The sequence below is a fragment of the Pleurodeles waltl genome, chromosome 7 (genome assembly GCF_031143425.1).
Source record: "Pleurodeles waltl isolate 20211129_DDA chromosome 7, aPleWal1.hap1.20221129, whole genome shotgun sequence".
Classification (NCBI taxonomy): domain Eukaryota; kingdom Metazoa; phylum Chordata; class Amphibia; order Caudata; family Salamandridae; genus Pleurodeles; species Pleurodeles waltl.
In genome coordinates, this window is record NC_090446.1 from 7,225,729 (window position 1) to 7,253,490 (window position 27,762).

Consider the following 27,762-nt stretch of genomic DNA (forward strand, 5'->3'; position numbering starts at 1 on the left):
GCCGATGTTTTTCGGTGCCGGCATCTTGTTTTTGCCTCTCGGAGCCGCTATCTCGGCTCCGAGGTTGCTCCATGGCGGTCCCTCGACCGGAGTCGGGTGTCTTCGCTATGGGCGTGCCCTTTTTCGGCGCCTTCGACGGGTCGCCGGTTTTATGGGTCGAGCCATGGCCTGTTGGCAGTGGCGTCCCCTGGGCTTTTGTCTTCTCGATGGTTTTAATTTTCGACGTCTTACTCACTGTTTGTTGCTGTTGTTCGACGTCGGAGTCTCCGGATTCTGATTCCGGAACCGAGAATGTTTCCTCTTCGTCGTCGAAACGTTGTTTTGTTGGCGTGGACGCCATTTGTAGACGCCTGGCTCTTCGGTCCCGGAGTGTTTTTCTGGACCGGAAGGCTCGACAGGCCTCACAGGTATCCTCCTTGTGCTCGGGGGACAAGCACAAGTTACAGACCAAGTGCTGATCTGTATAAGGATACTTACTGTGACATTTTGGGCAGAAACGAAACGGGGTCCGTTCCATCGGCTTCGACGTCGCACGCGGTCGGGCCGACCAGGCCCCGATGGGGGAATCGAAGCTACCCCAAAGTCTTCCGATGATCGGTGTCGATGTACCTAACTATCCCGATACCGAACGGAACAATACCGACGCTTTCTTCTGAGATTCTGACTAACTTTCCGAACCGAAACACGGAGCGAAAAGGAATACGTCCGAACCCGACAGCGGAAAAAAACAATCTAAGATGGAGTCGACGCCCATGCGCAATGGAGCCGAAGAGGGAGGAGTCCTTCGGTCCCGTGACCAAAAAAGACTTCTTCGAAGAAAAACAACTTGTAATACTCCGAGCCCAACACCAGGCAGCGGACTGTGCGAAACATGTGTATCTGCAGCAACATATGCCATCGAACACAAAGTATCCAGAAGGGCTACTTTTCTTCTGCAACTTCAGCTACAGCCAGCAACTGCAACAGTGTCCACGGTGTGCACGCTCTGGGAACTCCCTGTCTTCATCCTGCACCAGAAGGACCGAAGAAATCTCCCTGGAGTGATGTGCTCATGCAGGCACCTTCTAAGACTACTGGGTCTCCTGGACTCCTCTCCTGGCGACGAGTGTGCTCCTTGGAACACAGGCAGTGGACTCCTTCGTCACAGACTGTCCTAAGGTCCAGCTGTCCAAATTTGACAGAGGTAAGAGCTTGCCTTCCCGGTTTGCGACAGTACCCCTGTGCACCGCGTCATCTCTTCCTCCTGAGGCCACTATTTGCAAGAATCCTTCGTGCACAGCTTGGTCAAGGTCCCCAGTACTCCATCCTGCGACGCTCAACTCAGTGAGTTGTTCTCCGGCGGCGTGGGACCTTCTTTTGTTGTGCTGCACCAACCGCATTTTGCACCTCCTTTGTCCCCGTGTCCTGGGACCTCCATGGGTGCCGTCTGGTCATCTGTGGGTTCCCTCCAGTGTTAGGAGCCCCCTCTGCCTCCCCAATCTCAGTTGAGGCCCCCAGGTCCCTCTTGGGTCCAGGCAGCACCAGTTTGACGCAAAACGCAGCTTTGCTTGAACCAGGGCGTGACGAATCCAGCGCCGAAACTCACCTGCATCCAACATCTCTTCGTGGGACATCCATTGCATCATGCAGGAACCTGCTCACATCTTCCTTGGGTGCATTTCTGCAGTCTTCGTCCAACCAGGGACTCTTCTCTTGCACCCTCTTCTAGGTTGGCAGGGGCTCCTGTTCTTCCTGGAACTTCTTCCGACTTCTGGACTTGGTCTCCTCTCTTTGCAGGTCTTCAGGTCCAAGAATCCACCATTTGTTGGCTGCTGTCTTGCTTGGCTCTTGCAATAACTCTAATCACGACTTGTAGTGTGTCCTAAGGAAACTTGCAGTACTTTACTCCTACTTTCCAGAGCTCTGGGGTGGGGTATTTTACTCACCTTTGTGGTTTTCCTACTCTCCCAGCGATTCTCTACACATCACACTTCTAGGGGGAATTCGTGATTCGCATTCCACTTTCTTAGCACATGGTTTGTGTTGCCCCTAGACCTATTTTCTCTCATTGCATTCTATAGAATTTCCTATTGTTTGCACTATCCTATGTCTAATTACTTACCTTATTTTGGTGTCTAGTGCATATATTGTGTATAATACTTACCTCCAGAAGGAGTATTGCCTCTAAGATATTTTTGACCTTGTGTCACCCAAATAAACTACCTTTATTTTTGGTAACACTGAGTATTGTCTTTACTTGTGTATACGTACTGTGCAACTATAGTGGTTCTGCAGGAGCTTTGCATGTCTCCTAATTCAGCCTAAGCTGCTCTGCTACAGCTACCTCTATCAGCCTAAGCTGCCCTGCTACATCTACCTCTATCAGCCTAAGCTGCTAGAACACTACTACATTTCACTAATAAGGGATAACTGGACCTGGTATAAGGTGTGAGTACCCAAGGTACCAACTACAAACCAGGCCAGCCTCCTACAATACCCACCCTGCAAAGTTCCTGGCCTAGCGTGCGGTGGCCACTGCACTGAAGACTTACAGATGCCTGCCAGCAAAATATTTTGTGGGCAGTCCTCCAGGAGGGCAGAAGATGCCATAGCCTATGTTGACCAGCCAGGCAGCCCACCATTCTTTAAATTCCCTCTAAGTTTTACTTGGTATCACTTTCCACATAATTTAATTTATTTCTCTTATGAGGTATTGAGAAGAAATAACACTTGTCTCTATATAAAGTGTCTTGTTTTTGTATATTTATACCGGTAGTGTAGTCAGGCTAATTCTAACTAAATTGAATCTAAAAATAATCTTTTGAAGGAATATATTGTATCTTAAAATGGAAATTTGCATACAAGCGCAGCAGGACAAACCAGAGTGAGGAATTCAGTTGTAAAAGATATATGGTTGCTTACATCAAGCAGTGCTATGCTGTTTTATAGAAGAGGACTTACCACCAGGACAAAGAATATTTTGTATTTCATTCGAGTTTGGGTTGATCAGGGGATCGGTCTCTTCCTCATCTTTAATAATGACGGTGATCATTTCCGTGGTGAAATCTTCTTCTGGAATAAAATAAAAATCAAAGGACGGATTAACTCTGGGTATTTGGGATTGGAGCATAACTCTGGGTCAGTGCCATGTTTCTTGCAACAGATACCTCCAGTCTTAGCATCTGATATATTATTATACAGATAAAGGCATCAGTGGTCCATCGCGGGTGTGGGATTTCTGTTCATATACACCCTCAATAACCAAATGCCCACCCTCTGCCCCATTTCAACCCGGTCACATCAGCTAATACACAGGGAAAGAGGAGAAAGGCTATGGCAAGCCTATCTTTTTATGTGCAGATTGTCAATAGTCATAAAATTCATATTAACTAATAGTTAATTAAAAACAAATAGTAAACTTTCACAAATGTAAACTTGCATTTTTGTGTATCAAGCCCCATGTGCCCAGCCACACCAATGGCCATGAGGCCTCTTCGCTTCCCCCATCATAAGATGAGATTCAAAGTAAAAGGCACAGTGGGTCAGAATATGTTAATTTTGTTTTAGTTTTATTCATGTTGATTGACAACTTATTGCTTTTGTCGTACTGTGTAATCCTAACACCCAAGAGTTTTAGTACAGCTGCATGCAACATTTTTATTTACACAGCTAAAATAACTTAATTCCTGGCTGCTATGTTAAGCTGACTGCTCCAGAAATACCACTAAATGCCCAGATAATAATCCATGTTCAGCATTTCTATGGCTGAAGCACGCAGTATTTCTCTATACATTTTCATGAGATAATAACTTCACTAAGTTTAGAATGAAGGCTGAGAATGTCTGCGTTTGGACTGCACGAGTCAAGGAGGTGAGGTGAACACACACAGTGGAGAAGGACACTGCTTAGAACTGCCAGCTCTCGGCTCCAACCTTCACACCCAGGTTGGGGTAGCTTGCTGTTTGGCTCGTGAACCCCTTCATATTCTTGGACCAGAATGGGCATAAGCACAGGAGCGCCTCTACATGTGGGACAAAGAGTAAAAAAGCAAGAAGTCTGCCTTTGAACTAAGCCCATGTGCTGCTAACTTCTGGTTTGCTAAACAGCAAACAGCGATGCCTATGAACTTGTTCACAGAAATTTTATAATGGTAGGATAATCTGGTCCCCTTCCCAGCAATGTGTGATCTGTACAATTGCCGCCTGTGAAGGGCGAGCTTAGCGAGTGAGAGACAACATTCCCAACACCAAGGGCAGTGAACACACAGTCTGTTCTGGGCTCTGCGATGCACCTCGGACCACGGAAAGTCATCAGAGTGCTGCAGGTGTGGCAGAGTGCAAAACCTCTTGAAAGAGAGCCAACTAGACTACTCTCCTCATTTCGAGGGAGTGTTGCAGATTAACGGATTGCGTTGCTTGCACTCTGCCCTATTACCACCTTGCAGTAAACAATTTACCTGTGAACAATCTGTGTTTGATCCCCGAAGAGCCTAGGGGGGAACACCCTCTGAGTGGAGGTCTATATTGAGGTGCCGCCTGTCCATATACTTACTTTTAAGGACACAGCCCAGGTTCAGCCTGTGGTACTTGAGGCCGCAATGTCCTTCTCCCCATTTGGGATGCTGCCCTTTCCACGTGCACAAGTGAGTTACACTCCTCCTGAAGGAAGCGTATTGATTACAAGCACCACAAGTTGTTTTACTATTTGTGCTCCTGGATCTTGGATCAAATCAAATCAAATCATTAACATTTATAAAGCGCGCTACTCACCCGTGCGGGTCTCAAGGCGCTAGGGGGGAAAGGGGGGGTTATCGCTGCTCGAACAGCCAAGTCTTTAGGAGTCTCCGGAAAGCGGAGTGGTCCTGGGTGGTCCTGAGGCTGGTGGGGAGGGAGTTCCAGGTCTTGGCCGCCAGGAAGGAGAAAGATCTCCCACCCGCCGTGGAGCGGCGGGTGCGAGGGACGGCAACAAGTGCGAGGCCAGCGGAGCGGAGGGGGCGGGTGGGGACGTAGAAGCTGAGGCGTCTGTTGAGGTATTCCGGTCCCTTGTTGTGGAGGGCTTTGTGTGCGTGGGTGAGAAGACGGAAGGTGATCCTTTTGCTGACTGGGAGCCAATGCAGGTGTCTCAGGTGTGCGGAGATGTGGCTGTTGCGGGGTACGTCGAGGATGAGGCGGGCCGAGGCGTTTTGGATGCGTTGCAGGCGGATTTGGAGTTTGGCGGTGGTCCCGGCGTAGAGGGTATTGCCGTAGTCCAGGCGACTCGTGACAAGGGCGTGGGTCACGGTTTTTCTGGTGTCGGCGGGGATCCAGCGGAAGATCTTGCGGAGCATGCGGAGAGTGAGGAAGCAGGCGGAGGACACGGCGTTGACTTGCTTGGTCATGGTGAGAAGAGGGTCCAAGATGAAGCCGAGGTTGCGGGCGTGGTCTGCGGGGGTCGGTGCGGTGCCGAGGGCCGTGGGCCACCAGGAGTCGTCCCAGGCGGACGGGGTGTTGCCGAGGATGAGGACTTCCGTTTTTTCAGAGTTCAGCTTTAGGCGGCTGAGCCTCATCCAATCTGCGACGTCCTTCATACCCTGTTGTAGGTTGGTCTTGGCGCTGGCGGGGTCCTTGGTGAGGGAGAGTACAAGTTGGGTGTCGTCGGCGTAGGAGGTGATGATGATGTCGTGCTTGCGTACGATGTCGGCGAGGGGGCTCATGTAGACATTGAAGAGTGTCGGGCTGAGCGATGAGCCTTGAGGTACGCCGCAGATGATCTTGGTGGGTTCTGAGCGAAACGGAGGGAGGTAAACTCTTTGGGAGCGGTTAGCGAGGAAGGAGGCGATCCAGTCCAGGGCCTGGCCTTGGATCCCGGTGGAGCGTAGGCGGGTGATTAGGGTGCGGTGACAGACGGTGTCAAAGGCAGCCGAGAGGTCGAGGAGAATGAGGGCGACTGTTTCACCGTTGTCCATCAGGGTTCTGATGTCGTCTGTGACTGAGATGAGGGCGGTTTCCGTGCTGTGGTTGGTTCGGAATCCGGTTTGTGAAGGGTCGAGCAGGTTGTTGTCTTCCAGGAAGGTGGTCAGCTGTTTGTTGACGGTCTTTTCTATTACCTTGGCTGGGAAAGGTAGAAGAGAGATGGGGCGGAAGTTTTTCAGGTCGCTTGGGTCAGCCGTAGGTTTCTTTAGTAGGGCGTTGACTTCAGCGTGCTTCCAGCATTCGGGGAAGGTAGCAGAAGAAAAAGAAGAGTTGATGACGGTCTGGAGGTGTGGGGCGATGATGTCGTCGGCTTTGTTAAAGATGAAGTGCGGGCAGGGGTCCGAAGGGGCGCCGGAGTGGATAGAGTTCATGATGGATTTGGTTTCTTCCGTGTTGATGTGGGTCCAGTTGTTGAGGGTGATGTCCGGGGAAGCGGGTTCAGTGGTGTATGGTTGGTTCTGGTGTCCGAAGCTGTCGTGGAGGTCGCTGATCTTGCGATGGAAGAAAGTGGCGAGGGATTCGCACAAATCCTGTGAGGGCGTGACGGCGTTGGCGCTGGCGCTGGGGTTGGAGAACTCTTTGACGATGCTGAAGAGTTCTCTGCTGTTGCTACCTTTATAATGATGGACCCAGGGGGTCTGCTTACTAACATTCCAGACATTACAGAAGAGGCCAGAAAGTCAGGGTCCTTAATTTCAACTTGGCAGCCTTTCAGTCTGGGTGCACAAGCAACCATTTTCATGGGTAATGCAAACTGTGCCGTTTCAACTGAAAGATGAAGATCTCTCCTAACTAAGGTGGATCCAAAGCCGGGTGACCTGGCCTCCTCGGACGCTGAAGCAATAGCCCTGGGTAGCTCTTTTGGTGACTCTTTTATTAAGGTATTTGTTTCCAGGATAACATCCCTGGACAAAGTTCAGGTCTCCATTAAAAAAAGTCTTAGCTCTCAGGGTTTTTGGTGGGGCTGGTCATAGCAGGGGGCTTGACCAGTCACTTCCTGCACCAAGGCTCCCATCAGCAACAGTATTCCAGGAGATGGATTTGCCAATGCCACAATAGATCTGGTGGTTCTTTCCCTCTTGTGGTGGAGACAGAGCCAGAGGAACTAGTGGCTTCAATAAGAGTCTTTCAACACCAAAAACTATACTATACTCTGTGCTAACAAAGGTAGGGGCCAGGTTGGCAACCTCCGGGCAGAGTTGGCAATCCCTAACTAAGGGTTCCTGGGTCTTGCAGACAGCACAATGGCTCCACAGAGTTCTATGGGTCCCTCATTCAACATTGCAAAGCCCATTCTCTATCCATTTCCAAGTCACAAGCATGACTGCTAGACCAGGAGGTAATGGTGTTACATGGAAAAAGAACCATTATTAAAGCAACTACGAGCCCAACTCAAGGGTTGTGTCCGCAATCTCTTCTGGGTGAAGAAGAAAAACAAAGCAGTTCAGCATGTGACCAACCTCAGAGAGCTAAAACATTGGCTGGTTTACGGCCACTTCAAAATGGAGGGCAATCACCTTCTCAGTGATGCCCTCAGACTGGGCGAATAGATGGTGCAACTGGACTATCAGAAACCGAACCTCTCTCTATTCCTATTTTAAAACCACATCACAGATTTCTGCAATTCCTCTGGAAGGGACAGGTATACGAGTTCTGTTGCTTCCCTTCAGTCTGTTGTTTCTTCCTTGTGCTTCACCAAGGTCATGAGACTGGCGATGGAGGCGCCCCAACCCAAAGGGCTGACTAGGTGGAGAACATTCTACTGATAGAACAATGCCTGAAGAGTTTTTGGCACATCTAGCACAAACATGTTGTTGTTTTTGAGGTGTGGAGGGCAGCTTTCATTATAAATGCGAACAATGCAAAGAAGTTCAGCAATGGTACCAGCTGAACAGAAAACCTTCCTGGGTTTTGGCATCAACTTGTTCAAGTGGTCCCTCAGCCTGCCCTCAATGTTGCTCTGATACGACAGGAGTTAACGATGACAATCTGTAAGACCAGAGTCATGACCCTGCATCAAATACTGAGAGTGGGAGGACTACTCTTGCCAACTATCTTATTCCCGGTCCTCTTCACTAAAAGACTCTTCAGAGGCTAAAGGTCACACGACTGAGAAAGGGTCTTACCTATTCGGAACAGCAGAACCATCCTCTCAGCAGACCTAGATTTGATTACAGAAACAGATGCTAGCAGAACAGGCTGGGGTGCAAGATGTGGCAAATTGTCTTAGGAGAGTGTTGGTCAAAATAAAAACTAAAACTCCACATCAACTGACCAGAGCACCTGGTAGGCTCTTTCGAGGTCAAGTATTGTACCAGGGAAAAGGCCAAGTGCTGCTTATTGCTAAAGATGGACAATATGTCAGCGGTCCAATAAATTAATCATCTGGGAGGAATCAGGTCAATGGGTCTATCAGACGTTGCCAAAAACAGATAACAATGACATGCAAACTATCTACCTAAGTCTTAGAATAGCATGGCGGGCTGGCACTCTAGACATATTTAAGACTAGAGCAAATGGAATTTTGATCCAGAAGTCTTCAACAGACCATACAAATTTAGGGACCAATTTCGAAAGACCTCTTTGCATCCCAAAAGGATAATCAGCAGAATAAATACTTCAGCTGGACAGGAGTGGCAACAGCAACTAATTGTTTCCCGCAGGACTGGTTGCCGCTCAATGCACATGCTTTCCCGCCGCTCGCGATGATAAGGAAGGGGAAGGCGCACATAACGGAACAGAAGGTGCAGATAGTGCTGGCCACCACAGTCTGCAAATTTCAAATCTTTTATCTAGTTCTTCTGGAACTTTTTTGGGATTCTCCAAACAATCTACCTCAAAATCTTCACAATCTGAAGAGCCTTGCCATCCCTGACCACTGCCAGATGATTCTGCTGTATTAGGAGGGAAGCGGGTACTGATGTCAATACGTCTGGTGCCCATTCAACCAGGCCAGCCATGGCCTCGAAGGCTTTTTCTTTGGGTGCGAGACTACAGGACATTTTGGATGCAGCAGATTGGTCTTCAGATTCCACTTTTAAGAGGTTTCACTTCAAACCTGTGGTGTGTGTGGAACCTTCAGGTGTGAATAATCTTTGAATTTGTTTAATCCGGACATAGAATTTTAAAAATCCTAGCTATTGTACAGGAAAGCTTGAATTCTGATAAGGAAATGGAGGCGAGCATGATCCTAACCATGGATTGTTCTTTTTCTTGGCTCCTCCCTAGTAAAGGGATGTAAACAGTAAAGTCATTGGCCCGTTACCCAACAATACAGTGCTTCAGCTTTCTAACGTAAGTAAGGAATTCCGTTTATTAAAAGGCTTATACCTAAATGATTTAATAAAGCGTTTGGGGAGATGTATATTGCTTACGTCTTCATGCAGGTATTTCGCTCTCTTTCGATTCACGTGAGGACATGATCAGAACATGAAGTAAAAAAATACTTTTGAGTTCACAGCGGCTGTTGTGCGAAGAAAGAGGGATAACAGGAAGTGGAAAGCACTCGTCAATGGAAGCATGAAGGTTCTTGGCTGCCTACGTTTCACTCTGCCCCAGTGCTCTTGGGATATGTAGTTAATATTTCCTATGTATGCTGCTGGACAAATAAAACAAAGAAGATAATGCATAATCCTTGCATTACTGTCCTTAATAGAACTGAAACTTTCCTTTACAAATGTATATATTTTTTAATTACTATGACTTGTGCAATGAGTACCCATGTACATGCCACCTGAAGGGACACACTAAAAATATTGCTTAAATGTGTAAAAAAAAAAAAGTATATGTGCGCCTTTGGCCAAATAGGCACCTTTCAATCCATTCTTGTGAGTTTGACACAGGATTGACGGGGGAGTTTAGGAGCATTATTATAAAATATTTTTTTCAATGAAATTGTGGCAGTTGAAAATCCATTCTCAGCTTTGCTATCCCTAAAGAGTCAAGTAGCCAAATGGAGTCACATAACTGTGATTTTACCGGCTGGCAGGAGGAATTGATCCAGTGGAGGAAGCTGAGTGCTGGAGGTCTGGGGTAAGAAGCTGACTGGGGTCCATGGGCAGAGCTGCCTGGAGAGGGGGCTAGGATAAGGGGCAGAGTACTGGGGCATCAGAGTGAGAGACTGCATGTCCGAGGGAGCAGGGTTAGTAATTTAAGTACTGTAAGCCTGTGGGCTGATGAGAAAGCAGGACGTCATGAGTATGGGTGGGTCAAAGCAGAGAAGATCTGTGTCAAAGTAAGGTCAGAAAGGGAGGGGGCAGAAGATGCAGCCATGGGAGAAGGGAGCGAAATGTGAGATTTGAGGTGCGGGAAAGGCACTGGAAATTAATTTTAGAAAAAAATGTATTAGAAAGTGAAGTGCATAAAGCCTCATTTGTGCTTTTTACAGCAGTTGGAAATCTTTTGTTGCCTATTTTATTAACCTCAGATGTATGAAAAAGTACTCTTTGCTGCGATTTACATGTGAAGTACCAGTCACACAAAGATGTTAATGGTGAACACTTAGCTCACTGAGCCATCGTAGTCTGACAAGAAAGGCAGTGGCCACTCCTCACTAAGATGTTTTTGTCCTTGGTCAGGCAAAGCGATCTCCTGTTCCAGACATGAAAACTACACTGTTCTGTCTTAGCCAATGATGTCCCTCATGGTCCCATCTGGGCCCCCACCAGGACTGTGTTTGGAGGACATCATATTTCAGTTACTCTGAGTGAAAGCGAGGGCTTACCCGTTGACTGGGGAGAGGTTTCAATTTCCTTGGGCATTGGCTCACACACAGGATAGGTCTCTTCCTCTTCTTTGATGATGGAGATCATTGTTGAAGTGAACGTTTCTTCTGTAATGACAAACATCAAAGTGTAACATGCAGAGGCTTAGACATGTGTCTGTCACATCTCATTTACTTATATGTAAATAACCAGTTTGATTCTATTTGCCAATAATTGAACAAATAATTCATTCTTCATCTTTGAAAACATTATTTTCTGATGATTCCCTTGTTAGCCAGTTACCTTTACGATAGTCAATACAGAAGCTCGCAAGGGATTATTACTGAGTTGCCCCTTTTCTTTGACGCAATATAGAAAACTGGCTTCAGACTCCGCTGTGAGGGATGGAGGTCATGAAACACAAGCTGCAACATATTTCAGACTGCAACGAGATGTTGGCTGCATCCCCAGCTGAAGCTTGGCTTAGCATACCTTTTCAAAGAAAATAATGGCTGTTCTATTCCTAATACAAGTGAGGAGCGAGGCAATCATGCTTCTACATATATTAAGAATGGAATTTATTGCTTGCGGTACAGAAGTGGGAGCAATTCTGACAAAATCTGAATCGGGATCAATTTAGAACCCTGAAAAGAAGATGGTTATCACTGCCAGCAGCTGGTAGGCTCCCTTCCTGCACAGCAGACATGCTAAGTGTATGACCCTTGTGAGCTGCAGAATTCATTACAACGAAAGCCATGGAGGGACACTGTAACTGTTGCATCCCTGGGGTTCTGAGTAAGAAACAAGGGCTTACCCTGAGAGCAGTGAAGATTTTGGACATCCTTGGAGTTCTCGTCTGCCATGGCATAGGTCTGTTTTTCTTTACTGATGACCAAGATCATCAAAATGACAAACCTGTCTCCTGTAATAACATAGATATCAAAAGATGATTTAAATGAATGAGCACACACAAACACATGGATACCAGTCGGGGACCCCAGACACCAAGAAGATCAATGAACCAGAGCTGAGAAGGAAAAAGGTAAGTAGATGCCCAGAGGTACTGTGACACATTAAACATAGTTACATTGTGGGAAGAGCAGGAGAGCCATAATCATGAGAGAAATGGAAAATGAAAAGAAAAAAAACAAGCATTTGCAATGCAATAGGTCTCACATTTGCAAGAGTTAGAGCCATTGGCGTTGTAAATGACAATGTTTTTACCCATGTGTTTTGTTTTGAAGTGGGTGCATATGGTGTGGAGTGGAATTCTGTGGGTTGTATTACAATTGTCAGTTGTGGAATTTTGTGGGGAGGAATTGTGTGGTGTGGAGTGTATTTGTGCAGCGTAATTATGTAGCATGGTGAATAGAAAGGGATGAGAGCTGCAGGGAATAGATAAAAGGGAAGATAGAGAGGGATAGGTAGTTTTTATTTTAGAAACATCGAAGGAGAGCTGTGAAGGCAGTGGGGGTGCGACAATGAGCCTTATGGTGACATATAATTTGTTTTAAATGAAAACAGAAATAAAATTGCATTCAAAAATTTACGTAAAAGGCTTCTCCCTTCCCAGCGGCACCAGAAGTAGAATCATGTGAAAGGCCCTGCAATGTGATGTCACAAGGACATGGGAACATGCAGAGGAGAGGTCTCGACGGCAGCAAAGAACAAGCAATTGGGTGGGGAACGAGGGAAAATGGCACGGGTGAATAAAAAAGCGTTATGAAGCGGCCAGCGATCCCTGCTTCATAGAACTTTTTTTTTGCCTTCTGTCAGTTCAGCAGGAGAAAGCAGACAGGGTGGGAGGGGAGAGAAGAAACAAGATGTGGGGTGTGGAGGAAAAACAGGACATGTGCAGGTTTGGGGGTAGAATACTAGTTAAAAGTGCAACATTTTGTGCAGCCCTTCAGCATTGAAAACACACACATAGGAGCCTCAAAATGCAGTGAGATAAATAATACACAATGTAGGGAGGCAGCCAGAACGTTAACGGTTTAGAATTTCACAAGAGACATAAAATCAAACATAAAACTGACTCTTATTTTACATACCTGTAGATCATGCGCATGGCTCCGTTCAATCACAGAGAGCAAAATAAATCCTTTGCTTCAGCTCATAAACAGAGGAAATGTCAATATGAGCAATTGAAAGGCTAGGTGTGGCAGAATACGTGTAGACGGACAGTTTCTGTTTTCTGCAGTTTTATATAGCGCAAACTCAACTGAAGGTACTGGAGGTTTTGTTTTTTTTAAGCATGGGATTTTAGTGATGTGACTAGAATCACAGGATGTGGAGCGAATGCCAACATTTGAACCTGGTTCCCCAGGTCCAAGGTCGGCCCCTCTGTCCTGCCACATTCTGTACATGTGCGTCCAGTGCAGTGAGCGACAGCACACTGTGTACACCAAATATCTTTGTACTGATTTAAGTTCCCCTCGCCCACAGGTTATGCTCTATGGTCACTTCTGACAACTCCTCACTTCTCCTCAAGGGTTCAGCGGTGAGAAGCAGAGCAAACCACCGCCCTCGCCGAGAACGACCAAAAGAACTTACCAGACTACCCCAATTCACACCAGACAAAGAACTCTAGGGGAGAGGATGTGGCGTAAGGGCGAGAGCTGCCGACTTCAGAGCTGGGGAACACGGTTCGAGTATCGGCACCGGCTCAACATTCTGTGATTCTGGGCAAATCACTTAATCGCCCCTTGCATACCAAAAATTCATGTGTTCTTATGTAATGTAACTGGTGCTCATTTAAAGGCTCTGATCTGCAAAAAAATAAATAGAAAAATGCAGTCACAGCAAGAGGCCTGAAAACAAGGAGCGGCAAAAGAAAAAAATAGTGCGCCACTCTAAGGTACATGGCTGAAAGGCAGGCCCGCGAACAAATGAAAGTGATGAGCGTGGTTTAAGCCCACAGACTAGATTACAAGTCGAAAAGCTATGCTCAACCTGAAAACAAAAGTGGGGTAATGTAGTGATTGGGTGTGAACTTCAACGAAGTGGAGAGCCTTAACAACGTCATTTTGTTGGGAATTTCCGTTTTGCTTTGGCCTTAACTACTAGCCTTGCTTACTTTGACCCAGGAGTGCACCACTAAACTTGAAGTGAGTCAGTGAGTGCAAAGATCCACTCTGCAATCTAGTGCTTGCGTACTGGAAATTTCCATAATGCTGTTATCCATTTTCCATATTTTCCAGACCTACAAATAGTCCTTTGGCTATGATGTATGTTCTCGGACATGGAGCTACCCATCAATAACTACGGTATCAGCTAGCATTTCTCAGACTTCCCGGCCAAAAGCATTCAGGAATTTCGTAGATGGAATTCTACATACAATTCCCTCACACACAGCATTCCATAGTACTGCTGAACTGCCCTCAACACAGCATTCCATTGCACTGTTGAACTTCCTGACACATAGCATTCCATAGTACTGTTGAACTTCCCTCACTCATAGCATTCCATAGCACTGTTGAACTTCCCCCGCTCATAGCATTCCATAGTACTGTTGAACTTCCCTCATACATGGCATTCCATAGTACTGTTGAACTTCCATCACACATAGCATTCCATAGCACTGTTGAACTTCCCTCATAGCTAGCATTCCATAGCACTGTTGAACTATCCTCACACACAGCATTCCATAGTATTGGCGAACTTCCCTCACACATAGCATTGCATAGTACTGTTGAACATCAGTCACACATAGCATTCCCATGTACCTGTGAACTTCCCTTACACATAGCATTCCACAGTACCGGTGAACTTCCCTCACACATAGCATTCCACAGTATTGGTTAACTTCCCTCACACATAGCATTCCCTAGTACTGCTGAACTTCTGTCACACATAGCACTGCATAGTACTGCTGAACTTCTGTCACACATAGCACTGCATAGTACTGCTGAACTTCTGTCACACATAGTATTCCCCAGTACTGCTAAACTTCTGTCACACACAGCACTGCATAGTACTGGTGAACTTCACCCACAAATGGCATTCCATAGTACTGGTGATCTTCCACCACACATAGCATTCCCTAATAATAGTGAACGTCCCTCACACATAGCATTCCCTAGTAATGGTGAACTTATCTCACAGTGGCATTTTCTAGTAATGGTGAACTTCCCACGCACTTAGCATTCCACAGTATTGTTAAACTTTCCTCACACATAGAATTCCATTGTACTGGTGAACCTCCCTCACACACAGCATTCCATAGTACTGTTGAACCTCCCTCACACATATTCCATAGTACTGGTGAACTTCCCTCACACACAGCATTCCCTAGCACTGATGAACTTCCCTCACACCTAGCATTCCCTAGTAACGATGAACTTCCATCTCACATAACATTACCTAGTAATGGTGAACTTCCCTCACACATAGCATTCTATTGTGTTGGTGAGCCTCCCTCACATATAGCATTCCGTTGTGTTGGTGAACTTCCCTCACACATAGCATTCCACTGTGTTGGTGAACTTCCCTCATACTCAGAATTACCTAGTACTGGTGAACTTCCCTCACACATAGCATTTCCCAGTAATGGTGAACTTCTCTCACACATAGCATTACCTAGTAATGGTGAACTTCTCTCACACATAGCATTAACTAGTAATGGTGAACTGCAGGTTTTTAAAGGCACCAACTGAGCAATTCCTATACTTAACTGTGGACTGTATACACACCCTGATATGCCCACCTCAGCAAGTGACCCCCTTTAGAGAAACAAGGAAGAGCGGAGAGGACGTGTGTGTGTTTAATGTTGAGTGATTCATCACACTCTTAGTGGTATGGTACTGTAGGGGCACGCATACACCACAACTCTCCTTCCATCAAACCATGCTCAGTACTTCATCCGTACCAATCTGTCTGTGTTTCAGGAGATGAGGTTGCAGAATACATCTGTCAAGCATGACACAAAAAGCTGGTTGGGTCAGGTTAGGTGGCCTTAAATAAGACAATGGCAATGGCTGTGGTTGGAACTAGCAACCCCTGTTTATTAACAGAGAAAAAGGACAGGGATTATGTACAATGTTTATTTTTCAAATAAAAACAAAAAGACGTTACCATAATTGTGAAATAAGCATTGCATGTTGTGTGTAAAGCCCAAAAGGCAATTCTCTTTCTTTCTCTTATGATGAATGGCTGGGGCTTGCCAGCTGTCTGCCTCTTTCCTGTGCATGTCCATTCCTGCTCCCACTGCAAGTAGTGACAAAACTTTCAGCCACCAAAGCGCTGCTTTGAAAGGAGAAAGCAGCCTTCCTCATCCTGCCTGTGGTAGAACAGCCATTAGGGCCTAAAAGTAACCAAGCACTCCGAATGCTAGAGCCTTCCTCAGCCTGCTGGTGGTAAAGAACCCACGAGGACCACCAAGTAATCAAGCAATGGGTATTTACAGCCTTCTTCACTATGCTGGTGGAAGAGCAGCCAGAGCCACCAAGTAACCAAGCACTTCTAATGCCAGAGCCCTCCTCCCTCTGCTGGTTGGAGTGAAGTCAAAAAGGCCACAAAGTGCTGCTTGGTCCAGAGCCCTCCTCACGCTGCTGGTAGGAGTCCAGTCATAAGGGCACCAAGCACTCCAAATGCTAGAGCCTTCCTCAGCCTGCTGGTGGTAAAGTAGCCATGAGGACCACCAAGTAATCAAGCAGTGGGTATGTTACAGCCTTCTTCACTCTGCTGGTTGGGGTGCAGTCATAAAGGCCACAAGGTGCTGGTTGGTCCAGAGCCCTCCTCACGCTGCTGGTGGGAGCGCAGTAATATGGACACCAAGTAACCAAGCGCTGTTAGCGCTAGAGCCTCCCTTGCTATGCTGGTGGGAGAGCAGTCTTAAGGGCACCAAGTAACCAAGCACCGCTAATGCTAGAGTCTTTCCCTCTCTGCTGCTGGGATCAGCCTCTTGTTCAGTAACACAGCACAGAGCGCTCCCAGGAGGAGGGGGTGTTTAGAGTGGCCTGAGGAGGAGGAAGGAGTGTCTGGGGTGCCCTCAGGAGGAGGAGAGGGTGTCTGGGGTGCCCTCGGCAGGAGGGGGGGTTGTGGTACTCGAGAGGAGAAGTGGGAGTCTGTGCTGCTCTCATGAGGGGGGGTGTCTGTGGTGGTCTCAGGAGGAGGAGGGGGTGTCTTGGGTTCTCTCAGGAGGAGGAGGGGGTGTCTGTGGTGGTCTCAGGAGGGGGTGTCTGTGGTGGTCTCAGGAGGAGGAGGGGGTGTCTATGGTAGTCTCAGGAGGAGGAGGGGGTGTCTATGGTAGTCTCAGGAGGAGCAGGGGGTGTCTTGGGTTCTCTCAGGAGGAGGAGGGGGTGTCTGTGGTGGTCTCAGGAGGGGGTGTCTATGGTAGTCTCAGGAGGAGGAGGGGGTGTCTGTGGTAGTCTCAGGAGGAGGAGGGGGTGTCTTGGGTTCTCTCAGGAGGAGGGGGTGTCTGTGGTGGTCTCAGGAGGGGGTGTCTGTGGTGGTCTCAGGAGGAGGAGGGGGTGTCTGTGGTAGTCTCAGGAGGAGGAGGGGGTGTCTGTGGTAGTCTCAGGAGGAGGAGGGGGTGTCTGTGGTAGTCTCAGGAGGAGGAGGGGGTGTGTGGTAGTCTCAGGAGGAGGAGGGGGTGTCTGTGGTAGTCTCAGGAGGAGGGGGGTGTCTGTGGTAGTCTCAGGAGGGGGGGGTGTCTGTGGTAGTCTCAGGAGGAGGAGGGGGTGTCTGTGGTAGTCTCAGGAGGAGGAGGGGGTGTCTGTGGTAGTCTCAGGAGGAGGAGGGGGTGTCTGTGGTAGTCTCAGGAGGAGGAGGGGGTGTCTGTGGTAGTCTCAGGAGGAGGAGGGGGTGTCTGTGGTAGTCTCAGGAGGAGGGGGGGGTGTCTGTGGTAGTCTCAGGAGGAGGGGGGGGTGTCTGTGGTAGTCTCAGGAGGAGGGGGGGGTGTCTGTGGTAGTCTCAGGAGGAGGGGGGGGTGTCTGTGGTAGTCTCAGGAGGAGGGGGGGGTGTCTGTGGTAGTCTCAGGAGGAGGGGGGGGTGTCTGTGGTAGTCTCAGGAGGAGGGGGGGTGTCTGTGGTAGTCTCAGGAGGAGGGGGGGTGTCTGTGGTAGTCTCAGGAGGAGGGGGGGTGTCTGTGGTAGTCTCAGGAGGAGGAGGGGGGGTATCTGTGGTAGTCTCAGGAGGAGGAGGGGGTGTCTGTGGTAGTCTCAGGAGGAGGGGGGGTGTCTGTGGTAGTCTCAGGAGGAGGGGGGGTGTCTGTGGTAGTCTCAGGAGGAGGGGGGGTGTCTGTGGTAGTCTCAGGAGGAGGAGGGGGTGTCTTGGGTTCTCTCAGGAAGAGGAGGGAGGGTCTGGGCGCCCTCAGGAGGGGGGCTGCCCCAGGGGGAGGAGGGGGTGTCTGTGGTGGTCTCAGGAGGGGGTGTCTGTGGTGGTCTCAGGAGGAGGAGGGGGTGTCTGTGGTAGTCTCAGGAGGAGGAGGGGGTGTCTGTGGTAGTCTCAGGAGGAGGAGGGGGTGTCTGTGGTAGTCTGAGGAGGAGGAGGGGGTGTCTGTGGTAGTCTGAGGAGGAGGAGGGGGTGTCTGTGGTAGTCTGAGGAGGGGGTGTCTGGGGTAGTCTCAGGAGGAGGAGGGGGTGTCTGGGGTAGTCTCAGGAGGAGGAGGGGGTGTCTGGGGTAGTCTCAGGAGGAGGAGGGGGTGTCTGTGGTAGTCTCAGGAGGAAGAGGGGGTGTCTTGGGTTCTCTCAGGAGGAGGAGGGAGGGTCTGGGCGCCCTCAGGAGGGGGGCTGCCCCAGGGGGAGGAGGGGGTGTCTGTGGTGGTCTCAGGAGGGGGTGTCTGTGGTGGTCTCAGGAGGAGGAGGGGGTGTCTGTGGTAGTCTCAGGAGGAGGAGGGGGTGTCTGTGGTAGTCTCAGGAGGAGGAGGGGGTGTCTGTGGTAGTCTCAGGAGGAGGAGGGGGTGTCTGTGGTAGTCTCAGGAGGAGGAGGGGGTGTCTGTGGTAGTCTCAGGAGGAGGAGGGGGTGTCTTGGGTTCTCTCAGGAGGAGGAGGGAGGGTCTGGGCGCCCTCAGGAGGGGGGCTGCCCCAGGGGGAGGAGGGGGTGTCTGTGGTGGTCTCAGGAGGGGGTGTCTGTGGTGGTCTCAGGAGGAGGAGGGGGTGTCTGTGGTAGTCTCGGGAGGAGGAGGGGTTGTCTGTGGTAGTCTCAGGAGGAGGAGGGGGTGTCTGTGGTAGTCTTAGGAGGAGGAGGGGGTGTCTTGGGTTCTCTCAGGAGGAGGAGGGAGGGTCTGGGCGCCCTCAGGAGGGGGGCTGCCCCAGGGGGAGGAGGGGGTGTCTGTGGTGGTCTCAGGAGGGGGTGTCTGTGGTGGTCTCAGGAGGAGGAGGGGGTGTCTATGGTAGTCTCAGGAGGAGGAGGGGGTGTCTATGGTAGTCTCAGGAGGAGGAGGGGGTGTCTTGGGTTCTCTCAGGAGGAGGAGGGGGTGTCTGTGGTAGTCTCAGGAGGAGGAGGGGGTGTCTGTGGTAGTCTCAGGAGGAGGAGGGGGTGTCTGTGGGGGTGTCTGTGGTAGTCTCAGGAGGAGGAGGGGGTGTCTGTGGTAGTCTCAGGAGGAGGAGGGGGTGTCTGTGGTAGTCTCAGGAGGAGGAGGGGTGTCTGTGGTAGTCTCAGGAGGAGGAGGGGTGTCTGTGGTAGTCTCAGGAGGAGGAGGGGTGTCTGTGGTAGTCTCAGGAGGAGGAGGGGGTGTCTGTGGTAGTCTCAGGAGGAGGAGGGGGTGTCTGTGGTAGTCTGAGGAGGAGGGGGTGTCTGTGGTAGTCTGAGGGGGTGTCTGTGGTAGTCTCAGGAGGAGGAGGGGGTGTCTGTGGTAGTCTCAGGAGGAGAGGGGGTGTCTGTGGTAGTCTCAGGAGGAGAGGGGGTGTCTGTGGTAGTCTCAGGAGGAGAGGGGGTGTCTGTGGTAGTCTCAGGAGGAGGAGGGGGTGTCTGTGGTAGTCTCAGGAGGAGGAGGGGGTGTCTGTGGTAGTCTCAGGAGGAGGAGGGGGTGTCTGTGGTAGTCTCAGGAGGAGGAGGGGGTGTCTGTGGTAGTCTCAGGAGGAGGAGGGGGTGTCTTGGGTTCTCTCAGGAGGAGGAGGGGGTGTCTTGGGTTCTCTCAGGAGGAGGAGGGAGGGTCTGGGCGCCCTCAGGAGGGGGGCTGCCCCAGGGGGAGGAGGGGGTGTCTGTGGTGGTCTCAGGAGGGGGTGTCTGTGGTGGTCTCAGGAGGAGGAGGGGGTGTCTATGGTAGTCTCAGGAGGAGGAGGGGGTGTCTGTGGTAGTCTCAGGAGGAGGAGGGGGTGTCTGTGGTAGTCTCAGGAGGACGAGGGGGTGTCTGTGGTAGTCTCAGGAGGACGAGGGGGTGTCTGTGGTAGTCTCAGGAGGACGAGGGGGTGTCTGTGGTAGTCTCAGGAGGACGAGGGGGTGTCTGTGGTAGTCTCAGGAGGAGGAGGGGTGTCTGTGGTAGTCTCAGGAGGAGGAGGGGGTGTCTGTGGTAGTCTCAGGAGGAGAGGGGGTGTCTGTGGTAGTCTCAGGAGGAGGAGGGGGTGTCTGTGGTAGTCTCAGGAGGAGGAGGGGGTGTCTGTGGTAGTCTCAGGAGGAGGAGGGGGTGTCTGTGGTAGTCTCAGGAGGAGGAGGGGGTGTCTGTGGTAGTCTCAGGAGGAGAGGGGGTGTCTGTGGTAGTCTCAGGAGGAGAGGGGGGGTCTGTGGTAGTCTCAGGAGGAGAGGGGGTGTCTGTGGTAGTCTCAGGAGGAGGAGGGGGTGTCTGTGGTAGTCTCAGGAGGAGGAGGAGGGGGTGTCTGTGGTAGGAGGAGGAGGGGTGTCTGTGGTAGTCTCAGGAGGAGGAGGGGGTGTCTGTGGTAGTCTCAGGAGGAGGAGGGGGTGTCTGTGGTAGTCTCAGGAGGAGGAGGGGGTGTCTGTGGTAGTCTCAGGAGGAGAGGGGGTGTCTGTGGTAGTCTCAGGAGGAGGAGGGGGTGTCTGTGGTAGTCTCAGGAGGAGGAGGAGGGGTGTCTGTGGTAGGAGGAGGAGGGGTGTCTGTGGTAGTCTCAGGAGGAGGAGGGGGTGTCTGTGGTAGTCTCAGGAGGAGGAGGGGGTGTCTGTGGTAGTCTCAGGAGGAGGAGGGGGTGTCTGTGGTAGTCTCAGGAGGAGGAGGGGGTGTCTGTGGTGGTCTCAGGAGGAGGAGGGGGTGTCTGTGGTGGTCTCAGGAGGAGGAGGGGGTGTCTGTGGTGGTCTCAGGAGGAGGAGGGGGTGTCTGTGGTGGTCTCAGGAGGAGGAGGGGGTGTCTGTGGTAGTCTCAGGAGGAGGAGGGGGTGTCTGTGGTAGTCTCAGGAGGAGGAGGGGGTGTCTGTGGTGGTCTCAGGAGGAGGAGGGGGTGTCTGTGGTAGTCTCAGGAGGAGGAGGGGGTGTCTGTGGTAGTCTCAGGAGGAGGAGGGGGTGTCTGTGGTAGTCTCAGGAGGAGGAGGGGGTGTCTGTGGTAGTCTCAGGAGGAGGAGGGGGTGTCTGTGGTAGTCTCAGGAGGAGGAGGGGGTGTCTGTGGTAGTCTCAGGAGGAGGGGGGGTGTCTGTGGTAGTCTCAGGAGGAGGAGGGGGTGTCTGTGGTGGTCTCAGGAGGAGGAGGGGGTGTCTGTGGTGGTCTCAGGAGGAGGAGGGGGTGTCTGTGGTGGTCTCAGAAGGAGGAGGGGGTGTCTGTGGTGGTCTCAGGAGGAGGAGGGGGTGTCTGTGGTGGTCTCAGGAGGAGGAGGGGGTGTCTGTGGTAGTCTCAGGAGGAGGAGGGGGTGTCTGTGGTGGTCTCAGGAGGAGGAGGGGGTGTCTGTGGTAGTCTCAGGAGGAGGAGGGGGTGTCTGTGGTAGTCTCAGGAGGAGGAGGGGGTGTCTGTGGTAGTCTCAGGAGGAGGAGGGGGTGTCTGTGGTAGTCTCAGGAGGAGGAGGGGGTGTCTGTGGTGGTCTCAGGAGGAGGGGGGGGGTCTGTGGTAGTCTCAGGAGGAGGGGGGGGGTCTGTGGTAGTCTCAGGAGGAGGGGGGGGTCTGTGGTAGTCTCAGGAGGAGGGGGGGGTGTCTGTGGTGGTCTCAGGAGGAGGAGGGGGTGTCTGTGGTGGTCTCAGGAGGAGGAGGGGGTGTCTATGGTAGTCTCAGGAGGAGGAGGGGGTGTCTGTGGTGGTCTCAGGAGGAGGAGGGGGTGTCTGTGGTGGTCTCAGGAGGAGGAGGGGGTGTCTGTGGTAGTCTCAGGAGGAGGAGGGGGTGTCTGTGGTGGTCTCAGGAGGAGGAGGGGGGTGTCTGTGGTAGTCTCAGGAGGAGGAGGGGGTGTCTGTGGTAGTCTCAGGAGGAGGAGGGGGTGTCTGTGGTAGTCTCAGGAGGAGGAGGGGGTGTCTGTGGTAGTCTCAGGAGGAGGAGGGGGTGTCTGTGGTAGTCTCAGGAGGAGGAGGGGGGTGTCTGTGGTAGTCTCAGGAGGAGGGGGGGTGTCTGTGGTAGTCTCAGGAGGAGGGGGGGGTGTCTGTGGTAGTCTCAGGAGGAGGGGGGGGTGTCTGTGGTAGTCTCAGGAGGAGGGGGGTGTCTGTGGTAGTCTCAGGAGGAGGAGGGGGTGTCTATGGTAGTCTCAGGAGGAGGAGGGGGTGTCTATGGTAGTCTCAGGAGGAGGAGGGGGTGTCTATGGTGGTCTCAGGAGGAGCAGGGGGTGTCTATGGTGGTCTCAGGAGGAGCAGGGGGTGTCTTGGGTTCTCTCAGGAGGAGGAGGGGGTGTCTGTGGTGGTCTCAGGAGGGGGTGTCTATGGTAGTCTCAGGAGGAGAGGGGGTGTCTGTGGTGGTCTCAGGAGGAGGAGAGGGTGTCTTGGGTTCTCTCAGGAGGAGGAGGGGGTGTCTTGGGTTCTCTCAGGAGGAGGGGGGGTGTCTTGGGTTCTCTCAGGAGGAGGGGGGGTGTCTGTGGTAGTCTCAGGAGGAGGGGGGGTGTCTGTGGTAGTCTCAGGAGGAGGAGGGGGTGTCTATGGTAGTCTCAGGAGGAGGAGGGGGTGTCTATGGTGGTCTCAGGAGGAGCAGGGGGTGTCTTGGGTTCTCTCAGGAGGAGGAGGGGGTGTCTGTGGTGGTCTCAGGAGGGGGTGTCTATGGTAGTCTCAGGAGGAGAGGGGGTGTCTGTGGTGGTCTCAGGAGGAGGAGAGGGTGTCTTGGGTTCTCTCAGGAGGAGGAGGGGGTGTCTTGGGTTCTCTCAGGAGGAGGAGGGAGGGTCTGGGCGCCCTCAGGAGGGGGGCTGCCCCAGGGGGAGGAGGGGGTGTCTGTGGTGGTCTCAGGAGGGGGTGTCTATGGTAGTCTCAGGAGGAGAGGGGGTGTCTGTGGTGGTCTCAGGAGGAGGAGGGGGTGTCTTGGGTTCTCTCAGGAGGAGGGGGGGTGTCTGTGGTAGTCTCAGGAGGAGGAGGGGGTGTCTGTGGTAGTCTCAGGAGGAGGAGAGGGTGTCTTGGGTTCTCTCAGGAGGAGCAGGGGGTGTCTTGGGTTCTCTCAGGAGGAGGAGGGGGTGTCTGTGGTGGTCTCAGGAGGGGGTGTCTATGGTAGTCTCAGGAGGAGAGGGGGTGTCTGTGGTGGTCTCAGGAGGAGGAGAGGGTGTCTTGGGTTCTCTCAGGAGGAGGAGAGGGTGTCTTGGGTTCTCTCAGGAGGAGGAGGGAGGGTCTGGGCGCCCTCAGGAGGGGGGCTGCCCCAGGGGGAGGAGGGGGTGTCTGTGGTGGTCTCAGGAGGGGGTGTCTATGGTAGTCTCAGGAGGAGAGGGGGTGTCTGTGGTGGTCTCAGGAGGAGGAGAGGGTGTCTTGGGTTCTCTCAGGAGGAGGAGGGGGTGTCTTGGGTTCTCTCAGGAGGAGGGGGTGTCTGTGGTAGTCTCAGGAGGAGAGGGGGTGTCTGTGGTGGTCTCAGGAGGAGGAGGGGGTGTCTTGGGTTCTCTCAGGAGGAGGGGGTGTCTGTGGTAGTCTCAGGAGGAGAGGGGGTGTCTGTGGTGGTCTCAGGAGGGGGTGTCTATGGTAGTCTCAGGAGGAGAGGGGGTGTCTGTGGTGGTCTCAGGAGGAGGAGAGGGTGTCTTGGGTTCTCTCAGGAGGAGGAGGGGGTGTCTTGGGTTCTCTCAGGAGGAGGAGGGAGTGTCTTGGGTTCTCTCAGGAGGAGGAGGGAGGGTCTGGGCGCCCTCAGGAGGGGGGCTGCCCCAGGGGGAGGAGGGGGTGTCTGGTGTAGTCCGAGGAGGGGGTGTCTGGGGGGTCCCATGCCATCCTCAGCATGGGGTGCACGTCACACCTCTCGCAGTGCCTCGTGGGGTGAACACCTGTCCCCTCCAGGCTGCTGCTCTCCCACGTACCCCGGGTGCGCCGCGCGGGGTCTGCAGCGGCTCCAGACTCGCTCACCTGCGCATGCAGCCCTCGCTGACGTCCCTGTGTCCGGCTCACCTCGGCCGGGCCGCTCCTCCACAAGCCCTCGGCGTGTCTTCTCTTGTGGCAGCGACAGAGGACGGATCACGGATCACCGGACCCCACGCCGTGTAAACAACCCGCAGGCTGCAAGGCGGCCATCGCCCTGCGCATGCGCACGGCACACTAGTGAGTAGTGTCTCTGCAGTGCGCAGGCCTCTATCATTATCTGTGTATGACGCATGCGTCCTAACCTGTGTCACTACCTCCCGCAAGCGCTTCTTAAAGTCCTTCCTCAATCTTTGCCGCTCGTTGTTGTCGTTATCGAGGGTGGAGCTCTAGCTTGGCCCCGCCCCCTCCCTATCACTTCCGGGGCATGTTAGCAAGAGTGCGCTGCTGGCGTCACTGCCGGGTCCTGGCTGACGGGTGTCAGTCTCTGGTGAAATCACATGGCGGACGGTGAGGAGGTGACCCGCCGGGTGAGCCTGTGCGCGGCGGAGGCCCTCAGACTCCAACATCCTCCCCGGAGCCGCCGGGTGAGCCTGTGCGGGGCGGAGCCCCTCAGACTCTAACATCCTCCCCGGAGCCGCCGGGTGAGCCTGTGCGGAGCGGAGCCCCTCAGACTCCAACATCCTCCCCGGAGCCGCAGGGTGGGTCTGCGCGGCGGAGGCCCTCAGACTCCAACATCCTCCCCGGAGCCGCCGGGTGAGCCTGTGCGCGGCGGAGCCCCTCAGACTCTAACATCCTCCCCGGAGCCGCCGGGTGAGTCCGTGCGGGGCGGAGCCCCTCAGACTCCAACGTCCTCCCCGGAGCCGCCGGGTGAGTCCGTGCGGGGCGGAGCCCCTCAGACTCCAACATCCTGCCCCGGAGCCGCCGGGTGGGTCTGCGCGGGGCGGAGCCCCTCAGACTCCAACATCCTGCCCCGGAGCCGCCGGGTGGGTCTGCGCGGCGGAGGCCCTCAGACTAAAACATTTCCTAGCTATTGTGAAGGAAACTTTCAACTCTTAAGGACACGGCGAGGATTAGGCATTACTTTCTTCACTTTAATAGTACAGCAAGTTCAATTTTTAACAAATAAAACGTTCTACAAACTCCAGCTACCATGATGCCATGATCGTAACCATAATAACCAGTAAACTAGTCCAGTGTCCATCCGAATGTCCATAAATGTCAGACGGGAGCATCCTTCCTCTCCTTCACTGTAGGAAGTTAAGTTCAAACGATCTCAGTCACCCTTGTAATCGTCTCCCAAAAGTGTCCTTAATAGAACTGAAACTTTCTTTTACGTACGCTAGGACATTTTTCATTCTATATCAGGACTGGAAGCGAGGATTATGCAAGTTCAAAGCTTACTCGCCACCAACAATGTGGCTTCAAGTTTAGGTTTAAAGTAGAACCTCTTGAAGACGATCCAGATGACCAATCCTCCTTGTTCATAGTGTCCTCCAATCTACCACCTACCTGTATGGCCTTTGAAGCCATCTCCCTTCTGGGAGAATGAGCCCCAAAGAGGTGCACATCTGTTCCTGCCTCCATCATCATCCATCTTACCCACCTGGCTATAGTAGGAGGTGCAACAGCCCTAAATGGCTTCCTGATAGTAATCAGTAACTGTCTCTTTACCAGAGGTCTAGATTTCTCCGTCATTTCCTCAAACGCTTTAAGGCATTTTACCACACATAGTTTAAGATATGAGTCAAAACTGGGATACAATACTGACTTTGTGCTCGGTTTAATTCTCCTGGAAATGGTAAACGTAACCCCTTCTGGAGTGAAAACCCTTGCCGAAATATCTAAGGCCCGTACATCTGAAGCCCCTTTGCAGGAAATCGGGCACAACAGCATTGACAATTTTGCAGAGATTTTTTTTCTGGACAGAAACTGATTATCGTGCCACAAAGAGATGAGGTTGAGTGTCTAATTGACATCCTATAAGCCAGAATATCTGAGTTCTGGAGGTCTCGACAATCTAACTCCTTTGAGTAGTTTATTCACCCAAGGCTATTCACCGACCGGCAAATTATTGACTTGTTTGTGGCCCGCAGAAATGGCCGGTCAGAAAGAATTGATCGTGCAATATGCCAAGCTGGAATTATACAATGAGCCCATCAGTTCCAGGCTGACTGGTATTGTTTGATTGTGCCTGGAGCCCACGACTGTCTGATAAGTGCATTAGTGTCTTGTGTAAGTTGGATGTCTTGCCACCGTCCCCTGAAATCCTCAAGCCATGAGGCTGAGATGACCCTGAGTTACTGACTGGTGTGGACATCCAGCTAGATCCCAAAGGATTTCCATGGAAGTCGGAAGTTTGAGGGGTGCCATCCACGACAATTCCAGAAGTGTAGGGAACCACGCTTGAGCTTTCCAAATCGTTGTGCTCAAGATCAATGATGCTCGCTGTCGTCTGACTTGAGCTACCAGCCTGGGGATCAACAGAATTGGAGGGAAACCATATCCCAGAATTCCCGACCACCCCTGTAGAAAAGTATCCACGGCAGTCGCTCCCAGGTCCGGTCTCTAGCTGAAATACTTGGGAAGCTGAGTGTTCAGTTGTGACAAACAGACCCACCCCATAGGGTTCCTTACGATCCATCAGAGATCGAAAAATCGCAGGATCCTGTTTCCTGTCGCTGGAAGCCCTGAGAAATCGGGAATTACAGTCTGCCACCTTACTCTGCTCTCCCGGGAGGTATTCCGCCGTCACCAAGATCTGTTTCTGTGGTCAATAATGCCAGAAGTCCTTTGCCAGTTCCGCCAGGGCTCTGGAGCAAGTGCCCCTGTTTTGCTTCACTAATGACCGAGCTGAAACACTCATGCACTGTCAAAAATCTCTGGAATGCACTTCTTAGTCCAAAGAACACATTTATTTCACTTGGCAAGGTTCTTAAACGAGATTAGCATGCTGAAAGCACACATTTAAAAATGGTCACAGCAATGAAATAAAAAAATGTACATATGATTCTCCACTTCAATATACACAGCAAATATATGTATATATATTACAATGCAAAGCAAATAATGAATGAAAAAATATGCTTCACCATGAGGCACTGGCACATCTGCTTCATCTCCCTCCTATCAGCATCAGATCGCCAGATCCCAGAATCAATCGCGGAGAGAGAGACAGATCAGTTATCCTCACAGGAAGGATGACACACCTCAGCGTCCTGAGCACGTCAGAGATCTGAATCACCCCCGGTCCATCTGGTCTCGGCCTCTTATACTTTGAACAAACAAGACAGGAGAATTATAGAAACTCCCTCTTACTACATACATTTATTATTAAAAAAATGCTGATTACTTTAGGTCAGCTTTGAAAAGAACACGTCAGGACTTGGTCAAAATCCCAAGGTGCCCTGAATCAAAACAAAACCGTTCCCTGCAGTCCTAGTACATTCTTATCATCCTAAGCCTTTGGTGGGAAAAGAACATGAAAACACGCAAAATGGAAACATGAGCACATTGTATAACATGAGCATCGAAAATTACTTGCAGCTTTTTACTTGGTAGTGGCTAATGCTAAAATAAAGTCAATAGGCAAAATGAAGTTGGTGGTCACTAATGTGACGGTGTGCTGCTAGGCTAAGTACAACGTGGAGTCAGTCAATATAATTACAGCCCAGCCTGCGACAATATCTGTCTGTAAGAGGACCCCGGATTGTTTGGAGGCCTATCCCATTTCAATGATCTTGGTGATTGGACCCAAGACATCCAGATGTTTATCCTGGCAAGCCCGCCAGGAGCGATCAATACCCTTCTTTGGATCGCGCATGTAGTTAGAAAAGAATGTACACAATTTAGGTTCAGTGGA

At 51.5% G+C, this 27,762-nt stretch overlaps 1 protein-coding gene across 2 annotated transcripts in view; it reads right to left on the reverse strand.

The window, feature by feature from the left end:
* LOC138303531 (zinc finger protein OZF-like) overlaps positions 1-24,168 on the reverse strand; it is a 45,241-nt gene extending 21,073 nt beyond the window's left edge. Inside the window, exons 1-4 of one of the 2 annotated variants that reach the window (XM_069242745.1) lie at positions 23,991-24,168; positions 11,448-11,555; positions 10,654-10,761; positions 2,941-3,051 (exon numbers count right to left, since the gene is read on the reverse strand). In XM_069242745.1, the coding sequence (XP_069098846.1) occupies positions 2,941-3,051; positions 10,654-10,761; positions 11,448-11,535 (307 nt within the window). In that variant the 5' untranslated portion in view covers positions 11,536-11,555; positions 23,991-24,168. Of the gene's footprint in view, positions 1-2,940; positions 3,052-10,653; positions 10,762-11,447; positions 11,556-23,948 lie in introns of both variants that reach the window. The other variant, XM_069242744.1, reaches the window with a different exon arrangement.
* Positions 24,169-27,762: the final 3,594 nt, after the last annotated feature.